This window comes from Scyliorhinus torazame, chromosome 4, assembly GCF_047496885.1.
Source record: "Scyliorhinus torazame isolate Kashiwa2021f chromosome 4, sScyTor2.1, whole genome shotgun sequence".
NCBI lineage: Eukaryota > Metazoa > Chordata > Chondrichthyes > Carcharhiniformes > Scyliorhinidae > Scyliorhinus > Scyliorhinus torazame.
Window position 1 is genome coordinate 211,162,507 of NC_092710.1, and position 12,132 is coordinate 211,174,638.

The 12,132-nt window shown below is 43.5% G+C and overlaps 1 protein-coding gene across 3 annotated transcripts in view; it reads left to right on the plus strand.

Moving 5' to 3' along the window:
* Window positions 1–12,132, plus strand: part of ptprk (protein tyrosine phosphatase receptor type K) — an 877,717-nt gene that overhangs the window by 814,348 nt on the left and 51,237 nt on the right. For all 3 annotated transcript variants that reach the window (XM_072499228.1, XM_072499225.1, XM_072499226.1), the window contains 4 exons: window positions 5,673–5,808; window positions 7,859–8,008; window positions 9,255–9,428; window positions 10,793–10,924. In XM_072499228.1, the coding sequence (XP_072355329.1) occupies window positions 5,673–5,808; window positions 7,859–8,008; window positions 9,255–9,428; window positions 10,793–10,924 (592 nt within the window). The remainder of the gene's footprint in view (window positions 1–5,672; window positions 5,809–7,858; window positions 8,009–9,254; window positions 9,429–10,792; window positions 10,925–12,132) is intronic.

Genomic DNA, 12,132 nt, shown 5'->3' on the forward strand with positions numbered 1-12,132 from the left:
GGCACGAGGGGACATAACTTTAAACTGAGGGGTAATAGATATAGGACAGAGGTCAGAGGTAGGTTCTTTACGCAAAGAGTAGTGAGGCCGTGGAATGCCCTACCTGCTACAGTAGTGAACTCGCCAACATTGAGGGCATTTAAAAGTTTATTGGATAAACATATGGATGATAATGGCATAGTGTAGGTTAGATGGCTTTTGTTTCGGTGCAACATCGTGGGCCGAAGGGCCTGTACTGCGCTGTATTGTTCTATGTTCTATGTTCTAAAATGCAGGTGCAGCAAGGGATTAGGAAGGTAAATGCAATGTTGTCATTTATTGTTAGGGGAATGGAATATAAAAGGAAATGTTTTGCTGCAGTTGCACAGGATGTTAGTGGGTCCACATCTGGAGTACTACGCATAATTTTGGTCTCCTTTTTAAGAAAGAATATAATTGTGTTAGAAACACAATTGTTCAGAGAAACAGAAACTGGTGTTATCTTATGAGGAGAGGTTTGGTAGGTCCTAGGCCTGTATCCATTGAGGTTTAGAAGGATGAGAAGTAATCTTATTGAAACACAAAAGATCCTGAGGGAATTTGTCAGGGTGGATGTTTTCCCTTTGTGAGGGAGACTAGATCTAGGGGACATAGTTTAAAAGTAAGGGTCCTCTTATTTAGGACAGAGATGAAACAGTTTTCTCTGAGGGTCATGAGCCTTTGGAAAACACACTAACCCAGAGCATTGAATATTTTCAAGGCAGAATTAGATAGATGCATGACTAACAAGGGAATCAAAGGTTATATGGGTAGGCGGAATGTAGAGTTGAGGCCAGAATCAGATCAGCCATGATCTTATTGGGCGTCATAGTAGCACAGTGGTGGGAGCGGTATGTGGTGCAGTGGTTAGCACTGGGACTGCGGCGCTGAGAACCAGGGTTCGAATCCCGGCCCTCAGTCACTGTTTATGTGGAATTTGCACATTCTCCCATGTCTGCATGGGTTTCACCCCCACAACCCAAAGATGTGCAGGTTAGGTGGATTGGCCACGCTAAATTGCCCTTTAATTGAAAACAAAATAATTGGGTACTCTAAATTTTTTTTTAAAAAGTAGCACAATGGTTGCTGCTGAGCGCCAAGGACACGGATTTGATTCCCGGCTCGGGCTACTGTCTGTGCGGAATCTGCACTTTCTCCCTGTGTCTGCGCGGGTTTCCTTCAGGTGCTCCGAATTCCTCCCACAAGTCCCAAAAGGCATACTTGTTAGGTGAATTGGAGATTCTGAATTCTCCCTCAGTGTCCCAAACTGGTGCCGGAGTGTCACGACAAGTGGATTTTCATAGTAACTCCATTGCAGTGTTAATGTAAGCCTACTTGTGACACTAATAAAGATTATTATTATTATTGAATGGCAGAGGAGGCTTGAGGGGACCAAATGGTTTACCCTTACTCCCAATTTGTATGCTCATATCTGTGGGTTTCAGTATATCTACATTCCAAGTAACTATATTGATTCCTTGGTGAAAAGCACACGTTAGAGCTTGTAGGGATGGGCAGTTTGGTCTAGCCGTCAATATTTTTCCTGATATATCTCCACACTACCTTGTCTCCACATTGCTGAATTCCTTCTCTCTTTAGAAATGTTACTGAATCTCCAACCTATTTTAGATTGTTGCTTTGATGAAATTCTCTTGTAAATATTTTACAGTTCCATTAACAGTTTGTATTCTATCAGAAAAATATCCTCTGTACACTCATGATGTTTCAATCCACCTGCTGGATTCAGCTGAACGTTTGCAACCAGGGGCTTTTTAATACAGAAGCTAAGTGTGACTTGAGCTTGTGGCAAAAGGTGCCTTCCCAATTCACAGTAAGAAGTCTTACAACACCAGGTTAAAGTCCAACAGGTCTGTTTCACATCACTAGCTTTCGGAGCACTGCTCCTTCCTCAGGTGAAGCCTTCTGCAAAAGCTAGTGATTTGAAACAAACCTGTTGGACTTTAACCTGGTATTGTAAGACTTACTGTGCTCATCCCAGTCCAACGCCGGCATCTCCACATCATGGTTCCCAATTTACATCACTGTACCCTCACATTCCAATCTACTGAGATGGAGACACCATGGGCATGATTCTCCGTTTCTGAGACTAAGTGTTGATGTCAACGAAGAATTTGTGGACTGTCACGACAGAAAAACTGGTGCTGAACCTGGATCGAATCCGCTACTATTAAAGGGCTAACACCGGTACCGCGTGGAACACAATTGGTTCCAATGAAAAACGGTGTGGGAATCGCCAGGTCCGTGATTGACACTCGGGAGGCTGACGAGTTGTAGTCACGCATACACATTACAATCCCCACACATACTTATCCCAGCCAACATGGTGGCAGTGGTTGTACTGGAGCACGCCCATGCAGCTTATGGGTCGGCTGGGGCCAGAGGGCACCTAGAGGAGGGGGTGCCTGCCTATACAACCCGTGGAACTAAGTTCACAGTGGGCTGTTAGTGGCGTGTGCAGCTGCATGGCTGCGTCGCCGGCAGCCTGACCCCACAGCCCACCTGGCCAACCCCTGCTACCCCCCCCCCCCACCCCCCCGGCCCTGGCAGAAGCCCCATGGCCAGCAACACAACTGCCAGCACACTATGGCGATGTAGGACACTTTCCGTACCCCCTCTCTTCCATCAGCAGCCACCACGCCGGTTTCACGATTTTTAAAAGCACAAGTGAACCCCGCCGTCAGGAACTCGGCCCATCGGAGGCGGAGAATCGTGGAGGCCCCGGAGAATACCAGGTCGGGCCCATTAATGACATGATAACGGTGTTTTCCAGAACGCATTGGCGTTGCTGTCGATGTGATGGAGAGTTGCGATTTGACATCAAATCGGCGCCAACCACGATTTTGACGTCGGAACCAGTTCTCCACCCAATCGATTTTGCAATTTCGGAGTTGGTAAACTGAGAATCCCGCCCCATGTCTGTGATGACTTATCAAGGTCAATGACCTTGTGAGCCACATATCCTGTCCCCATTAGAAAGACATCAAGGCACTTGGGAGATTCAACAGAGGGTTCCTCGATCTTAACTCATTTGTCTGCAATGGAATATGCTTTAAACCCAGCATTTGAAGAATGGATACCTGGCTGAGAAATGGGATTCACAGACTTGATTAAATCTCAAGGAGGAATGCATTAGTAATGACCATGTTTGAATCCCTGGGTTATGGTCATGTGATATGGAAACAGAGAAAATAGGAGCATTCGACCCTTCAAGCCTGTTCTGCCATTCATTATGATTATGGCTGATCATTCAACCCAATAACCTAATCCCACTCCCCCCCCCCCCCCCCCCATATCCTTTGATCCCTTTCCTCTAAGTGGAATATCTAACTGCTTCTTGAAAACATAAAAATGTTTTGGCTTCAACTACTTCCTGTGGTAAAGAATTCCACAGATGGACCACTCACTGGGCGAAGGAATATTCTCTTCCCCCCAAATCTCTGATTGACTCATAAATGTCCTCGGATGGGCAATAAATGCCAGCTTTGCCAGCAGTCCCCACATCCCATGAACAAATTTTTTTAAAGTTTGCAGCGCCCCTTTGAATGACTACACATTTTATGATTACAGCACATAAGCAATTAAACACTCATTGAATTGGAAAGTATATCCTGTTCACAAGAACCCGGTTACAGTCAAGTAAGGAGTAGGAAGAGTGAGGAGCTGTTCAACCCCTCCTCATCTGAGTATAACAATATGAAAGGTTTAATTTAGATCCCCTTCTAATTCTTTTTTTTAAAATATATTTTATTCACATTTTTTTGGCCAAACAAAACAATCCAAAGGTTTTCCTTTTTACAACAGTAAAACAGTATAAATGACAGTGGCCGTTTTTAACAAATAAATAAATAATATATAAACTAAATGGCAACTGCCATATCAAAAATAATAACTCTCCAAAAATAAAATCAAACAATCCAATATACATTGCCTAATACAAATATCTATACAAAAACACCCCTGAGGACTGCCTGCCCCCCCCCCCCTCCCCCCTGGGTTGCTGCTGTTACCTTCCCATTTCCTTTATCGTTCTGCGAGGTAGTCAATGAACGGTTTCCACCGCCTGGTGAACCCTTGAGCCGAACCCCTTAGTGCGAACTTTATCCGTTTTAGTTTTATAAACCCTGCCATGTCATTTATCCAGGTCTCCACGCCCGGAGGCTTGGCTTCCTTCCACATAAGCAATATCCTTCGCCGGGCTACTAGGGACGCAAAGGCCAAGACATCAGCCTCTTTCGCCTCGTGCACTCCCGGCTCTTCTGCAACCCCGAATATAGCCAACCCCCAGCCTGGACCCCTTCTAATTCTTAATGTCCTAATGTCCAACATTTGCCTGGGTCAACTTTATCAATCCCTTTTACAAACTCTAACTTTGAGTGTACTTAGAATTTGGAAAACAACATGTTGTAAATTACGATCTGCAATGTGTTGCCCGTTAATTTCCAGGTTCCCGTGTCACTTTTAGGGTGTACCCCTGTGATGCACTCAGAATTTCTCGCGGAAGTTCCCATGTAAGGGTTTACCCAGTAATTACCCAGAAGTGCTAACTCCCTCCAGACAATTGCACTAGGCTGGGACTCATGTCAGAAGTGACTTAAATCACTAACTTCAGATGGTTCTGCTAGTTTTACCCTGATAGTTACTCTGGAAAAAGTTAGATGGAAAACAAAACTTCTAACTCCAGAGTAACTATTTAAACACCAAGACCCAGCTTCGCACGAGACACCACACCAACCCCTCGACCAACTCCCCCCTCCTCCCCCCACCTGTTCCCGCCCCCACCCCCACTTACTGAACTGACCCCCCTCCCTTCAACCTGGATTGACACCCCTCATGGACTGAACCCCATCCCAGACCCCTTCCCTCCAAACCCACATTCCCTCAACTTTAAAACTTAACCTGCTCCCTGTAAATTGTCCCTCTAAACTTCCCTTTGCAGCACCTACTGCCATGAATATGGGGAGGGACGTAACTTTCTGTGCCCCAGTTACTGTACGGCAATGCTGCAAGGACTGCATTTCGCTGCTCCTTTCGCATCCATCCTGAGTGAGGAAGTTTGGGTGTGACGGGGGCTTAGGGATTGCAGCACAGGTTGGTCTGTGGAAGTTCAGAGCCTTTATTTTTGAACAAAACTGCATTTTTTAAAGTAAATTTAGTAATTATTTTAATTACATGTCCCCTCTGCTAAGATAAATTGGTTCTTCCATACCACGTACTGAGGCCCTTTAAAGTATTGTACATCTTAATTAAATCTCACTTCGGCCTCCTCTGTTCTGAAGAAAAACAACCCCATTTTATCCAATCTTTTTGTTCCAATTAAGGGCCAATTTAGCGTGGCCAATCCACCTAACCTGCACATCTTTGGGTTGTGGGGTGAGACCCATGCAGATATGGGGAGAATGTGCAAACTCCACACAGGCAGTGACCCGGGGCTGGGATCGAAGCTGGGTCCTCAGCATCGTAGGCAAAAGTGCTAACCACTGCGCCACCGTGCTGCGCACAAAACTTCATTTTAACTAAATTGATGATGTTTTTTTAAATCTATCAATAACAGTATTTATTTGTCAGCTGAACTTTAGCAAAACTAAAAATCAGGACAAGATACAAATTTCCAATTTGTGTTTTTGTGTTTTCAGTGCTGGGGCTGGAAGGACTGGCTGCTATATCGTTATAGATATTATGTTAGACATGGCAGAGCGCGAAGGAGTTGTTGATATCTATAACTGCGTTAAAGCATTACGATCAAGACGCATCAATATGGTTCAGACAGAGGTAAGTTCAAATCCATATGATCAAAGGACACAGAACTTGTCGTCTTATCCCAGTGGGATTTTCCAACCTCACCCAATGCAGCCCCACCCACACCTGTCGAAAGTCGATGGATAAAAGCAAATTACTGCAGATGCTGGAATCTGAAATAAAAGCAGAAAATGCTGGACAGCATCAGTAGAGAGAGAAGGGAGCTTATGTTTTCAGTCTGGATGACTCTTTGTCAAAGCTTTGACCATGGACCTAGTCTGGCCTGCCTCATCCCCCAAGGGTGGCTGCCAAAAATCCCAGCCATTCTTGGAAATGTAACATCGGAAATGTATGGCACAACATGAGACTGTTCAGTTCATAGTACCCATTCCAGCCAGAAAGAAGCTGTCCAGCCTGATCCCACGTTCCAGTTCTTGGTCCGTAGCCCTGAAGGTGACAGCACTTATTTTGCATTACATATCAAAAGTATCCGATGAGAGTTTCTACCTCTACCATAATTTCAGGCAGTCAGTTCCTATCCCTACCATCCTCTGGGTTAAAAGAAAACTCCAACTTCCCTTTAATCCTTTTTGCCAATTATTTTAATTACATACTCCCTCTGCTAAGATAAATTGGCTCTTCCACACCACGTACTGAGACCCTTTAAAGTATTGTACATCTTAATTAAATCTCACTTTGGTCTCCTCTGTTCTGAATCTTGCCTCATTATTAATATTCACCATTTATGGCAGCAACATTGTAAATCTCCCCTCTCCAGTGTGATCACATTCTTTGTGTAATGCAGTGTCTCAAAATTATTTGCATTCCTCTAGCTGTGGCCAAAGTAGTTATATTCTGTGCCTTGACTACACATTAGAAAAGGAAGAAATGTTTAAAAGTTGACTCGGTTGGTTTTGGATTTACCCTTAAAAGTACCAAGCTATGGTTTGGACTGGGATGCAGTTGTTAAAATCAACCAGGTACAGTCATAGAGCTTTACAGCACAGAAAAAGACCACTCAGCAAATTGTGTCTGTGTTGGCCATCAAACACCTATCTATTCTAATCCCATTTTCCCACACAAGATGGTAGCCTTGTATGCAATGGTGTTTCAAGTGCTCATCTAAATGCTTCTTTGTTCTAAGTAAATGTTGTGAAAGTTCCAGTCTCAACCATCCTTTTAGGCAATGAGTTCCAGATTCCCACTACCCTTTGGGTGAATATGGTTTTCTTTAAAACCCCTCTAAATCTGCTCCTCAACTTACATCTATGCCAGCTGGTTATTCACCCCCTACTAAGAGGAAAAGTTTCATCCTATCTATATCCCCCATAATTTTGTGCAGCACAATCAGCCACCCCTCTCTCTTCCTCTCTTCTCCCCCCCCCCCCCCCCCCCCCCCCCACCCCAGCCCATTATGTGGCCCATTAGTCGGAGAATTGCCATTTAATGGCCTTATCCCGCTGCAGATTTGTGGGGGGTGGGGTGTGGAATCCCTTGTTTCAAGGCATTCAGTGCCTTAACAAGGGACCCAGTGAACACTGGGCTAAAACAAACACAATACCATTACAAAATCTCATGCATGACAATTAGTATAATATTACAGTACTACAGTTGCTTCATTGTTCATTTCCATCCCTTATTTCCCGGGAGAGGGACACGGTGTTTGGGGGTGGGTGGGGGGGGGAGGGGTGTTGAAGGAAGTAACTACTCTTTTGCAATCACATTAGTTTTGCTTGAGCCTCTGGCATCTGATTTTGGGGTAAACATAACAAACTAGATCTGCTTGCAAAACCTTTTTTGCCACTAAAAGTCAGAATTGTGAACAGTCTTTTCTGATTCTCCTCTACACGTTTTGGATCTTTATGAAATACAGAGGACTAATTTACTCATGAAACTTGCGTTTCCGAAAGTCAAATGGCGATAATATACATTGTGTAAGCAGCCTCGTATCTGAGGAGATAAATTGTTTGAGTTTCTCTTTCCAGTAAACTACATCCCACGGCAGATCCTCCTCATATGTAATTAACTCATTTGATAACTGCAAAGTGAAAACTTTTTCCTGACTGGATGTGTCATTTTTAAGGAACAATACATTTTCATTCATGATGCCATCCTAGAGGCTTGTCTATGTGGGGACACGTCAATACCAACATGTGAGGTCAAGCCAACATATTATGAAATGATCAGAGTTGATTCACAGAGCAACTCCTCACAACTTAAAGATGAATTTCAGGTAAGTAAGCTTGAGCTACAAGATCTGCTGTTTTACGCACAGCAATTCGGAACTTGCCATTATTTCAAATCATTTGTGAATTCTCTTTCTTATGGCAGGATAGTAATCTTCAAAAAATTTATGGTAACACATTTGGATCAGTTAAATTGGAGTTTGGGGAAAGTTATTTTAAGTGGATGTAACTATGTGTGAATGGTCTGGCATGTAGAAATTGGCTTCTTAAAGGTGTAAAATTGTGCAATATTTTCTACTGTTGATTGCAGTTTTCAATAAGATCTTGATGTATTGCTTAATTTGCATCTAGATAGCTGTATAAACTTTTGTTGGTAGACCTGATTATTTTGCATTGCAAGACTTCTATTGTCAACTGTCCATTGCAGTAGTCTTCTTTCCAACTGTTCTTTCATTTGCAAAAATCAAAATTGGCCACCATGTTCATCACATTTCTTTGTAAAAGAGGGCGGAGTTTTGCAGGGTACATAATTTATTCCAGCTGACAGGACTGCCAAGAATGCAGACTATTGTAGATGGGAATCATGTACTGTACAAACCATCAAGCTTAGATGCACTTCCTGAAAATAAATGTTCCTGTCCTTCTCTGGGCAGGCAACTCTGAAAACTGAAACGGCGCAATCCACTCAAGAAATTGCATATTTATTTTTATGGGCACCAAATTAGATTGGGTGCTGTGCTGCTCAGTCAAGTGACCACAGATTTTCCATATTAATTTTTATTCTGTCGTTCAAGGATGTTATCAATAAAGGTTGGTTAGATCAGTTGACTAGGCAGCTAATTAGTGATTTGGAGCGACACCATCAGCATGGGTTAAATTCCCGTACCAGCTGAGGTTATTCATGAAGGCCCCACCTTCTCAACCTTGTCCCTTGCTTGAGGGTGTGGTGACCCTCTGGTTAAATCACCACCAGTCAGCTCTCTCATAGGTGAGAGCAGTCTATGGTCCTCTGGGACTGTGGTGACATTTACATTTGGAGCCTTCAGTACTTACCCAGATAGTGAACTGGTGAAACTGCAACTTTGATCTAATCATTTCAAATTGAATTAAGCTGCCTGCTCAGTTGGGGCAGCTGTCCTCCAAAGCATGTAGTTAACTAATTAACATTTTTTAACACAAGGGTGTGTTCTCGAAGAATCCTCCATCTGTATATATTAGTCGGGCATTATACTGAAAAATGTCAACTCACACAATGGCTATTAATGAACGGTGTTGCTTCCTTTTGCCACACAGACACTTAATTCTGTATCTTCTCAACTGCAACCTGAAGACTGCAGCATAGCTCTTCTTCCCAGGAATCACGAAAAGAATCGATACATGGACGCACTGCCACCAGACAGATGTCTGCCATTTTTAATTACCATTGATGGTGAAAGCAGCAACTACATCAATGCTGCCCTTATGGATGTAGGTGTTTCATTTTAACAGTAGATTTTTTTTAATAAGCACATGTTTTTGTCATTTTGTTTACAATTTTATTTGATACTGCAACATATGTTGTACAACAGAAAAAGTGGGAAACAAATTTGATTTTCTCATTTGCGGCAACTGATGAGATTGCTATTTTAGCTGGAACACTAGGGAGAAGAAGGCATGTGGCATGTTTGCCTTATCGGTAGGGGCATTGAGTATAAAAATTGGCAAGACATGCTGCAGCTGTATAGAACATCAGTTAGCCCATACTTGGAATATAGTGTTGAATTCTGGTCGCCACACTACCAGAAGGATGTGGAGGCTTTGGAGAGGGTACAGAAGAGGTTTACCAGGATGTTGCCTGGTATGGAGGGCATTAGCCAGGAGGAGAGGTTGGATAAACTTGGTTTGTTCTCATTGGAATGACAGAGGTTGAGGGGCGACTTGATGGAAGTCTATAAAATTATGAGGATTATGGACAGAGTGGATTGTCAGAATCTTTTTCCCCAGAGTGGGAGAGTCGATTGCTAGGGGACATGGGCTTAAGGTGTGAGGGGCAAAATTTAGAGGAGATGTGCGAGGGAGGATTTTTTACACAGAGGTTGGAGAGTGCCTGGAACTCACTGCTAGAGGAGGTAGTGGAGGCAGGTACGATAGTAATGCTTAAGGGAGATCTTGAAAAATAGGATGGGAATAGAAGGATACGGACCCTGGAAGTGTAGAAGGTTTTAGGTTAGACGGGCAGCATGGTCGGCGCAGGTTTGGAGGGCCGAAGGGTCTGTTCCTGTCCTGTACTTTTATTTGTTCTTTACCGGGGTGCCACAAATTAGAGACCGGAGAAGTGAAACAATTGAAACCTGAAGTGTAAGTCATAGAAATCACGGTAGCACAGTTGCTTCACAGCTCCAGGGTCCAGGTTAGATAGTCGGCTTGGGTCACTGTCTGTGCGGAGTCTGTATGTTCTCCCTGCGTGTGAATGGGTTTCCTCCAGGTGCTCCGGTTTCCTCCCACAGTCCAAAGATGTGCAGGATAGGTGGATTGGCCATGCTTAGTGTCCAAAAAGAGTTGGGTGGGGTACTGGGGTGCCCTTTCTGAGGGCCGGTGTAGACTCGATGAGCCGAATAGCCTCCTTCTGTACTGTAAATTTTATGATTCTGTGAAAGCACTTCTTAGCAACCAGAAGACAGAGTGAAACCTTTTGCGTAATTCGCTCAGCTACTTTCTTTTAATGAACCTTGGCAGAACTAAATTGACCTTAGACTATCCAATTAAAATTGAGTAATGTTTGCTTTCCAGCTATAATCTTAAAAGAAAGAGAAAAAACATTTTGTTATTTTATGTTTTTCATTTCTTTACAGAGTTACAGACAACCAGCTGCCTTTATAGTCACCCAGCATCCTTTGCCAAATACAGTCAAAGACTTCTGGAGACTGGTATATGACTATGGCTGCACCTCGATAGTAATGCTCAATGAGCTGGACCTTGTGCAGGTAGCTACAATGTGGAAAAATATAGGATTGTTCCGATGTTTAAAGAACAACCTTCACGTTTTTGTTCACTGGAACAATTTATTGTGTAATTTAAAAACCTGGCCGCATAAACGAGCAGACTATATATTGCTGTTGATTAATACTTCGCTTTGCTGCTGAACAAAATAAAGCGCACTTAACGAAAAGTGAACTTTTTCAAATAAACAAAGTGCCCCTATTAGACAATACTTCACGATATTAACCCTCAAACTAATTAGTGTAAGATCAGTAATTTTTTATGTTTTGCTCCTGTTTCTAGTATTTTCTTTGGTCAAAGGTTTTTATAGACTTATGGACCGGGATTGTCCGAATTCCTGGCCAAGTGTTGATACCGGCGTAAACACTGGAGTGGTGTACGCCGGCATCAGCAGGCCTCCTGGCCCAGCAATTCACCGCTGAGAGTGGGCGTTCGGCCCGCCGAGAATCGCCGCGGGGGCCTATTTCAGCGGCCCCCGACCGGTGCTGGAGAATCGGTGGCCCAGCCTCAGAGCGGCGTGGCGGGAATTTCCCGCGCCCCCGGCTTTTCCAACCCGGCGCGGGCTCGGAGAATCCCACCCATGGTTATTCAAATTTTATTTACTTGCATTGTTATTCATGTACGGGATGTGGGTGTCGCTGGATAGGCCAGCATTTATTGCCCATCCCTAATTGCTCTTCAGAAGGTGGTGCTGAGCTGCTGTCTTGGATCGCTGTAATCCCTGAGGTTTGTAATCCCAAACATTGGATGGCTGACAAAGGAAGTTAGGGAATGCATCAAAGCAAAAGAGAAAGCCTATAATGTGGCAAAGAGTAGTGGGAAGTCAGAAGATTGGGAAGGCTACAAAAACAAACAGAGGATAACAAAGAGAGAAATAAGGAAAGAGAGGATCAAATATGAAGGTAGGCTAGCCAGTAACATTAGGAATGATAGTAAAAGTTTCTTTAAATACATTAAAAACAAACGGGAGGCAAAAGTTGATATTGGGCCGCTCCAAAATGACGCTGGTAATTTTATGATGGGAGACAAGGAAATAGCTGATGAACTAAATAAGTACTTTGCGTCAGTCTTCACAGTAGAAGACATGAGTAATATCCCACCAATTCCGGAGAGTCAGGGGGCTGAGTTGAATATGGTAGCCATCACAAAGGAGAAAGTGCGAGAGAAATAAAGAGGTCTAAAAATTGATAAA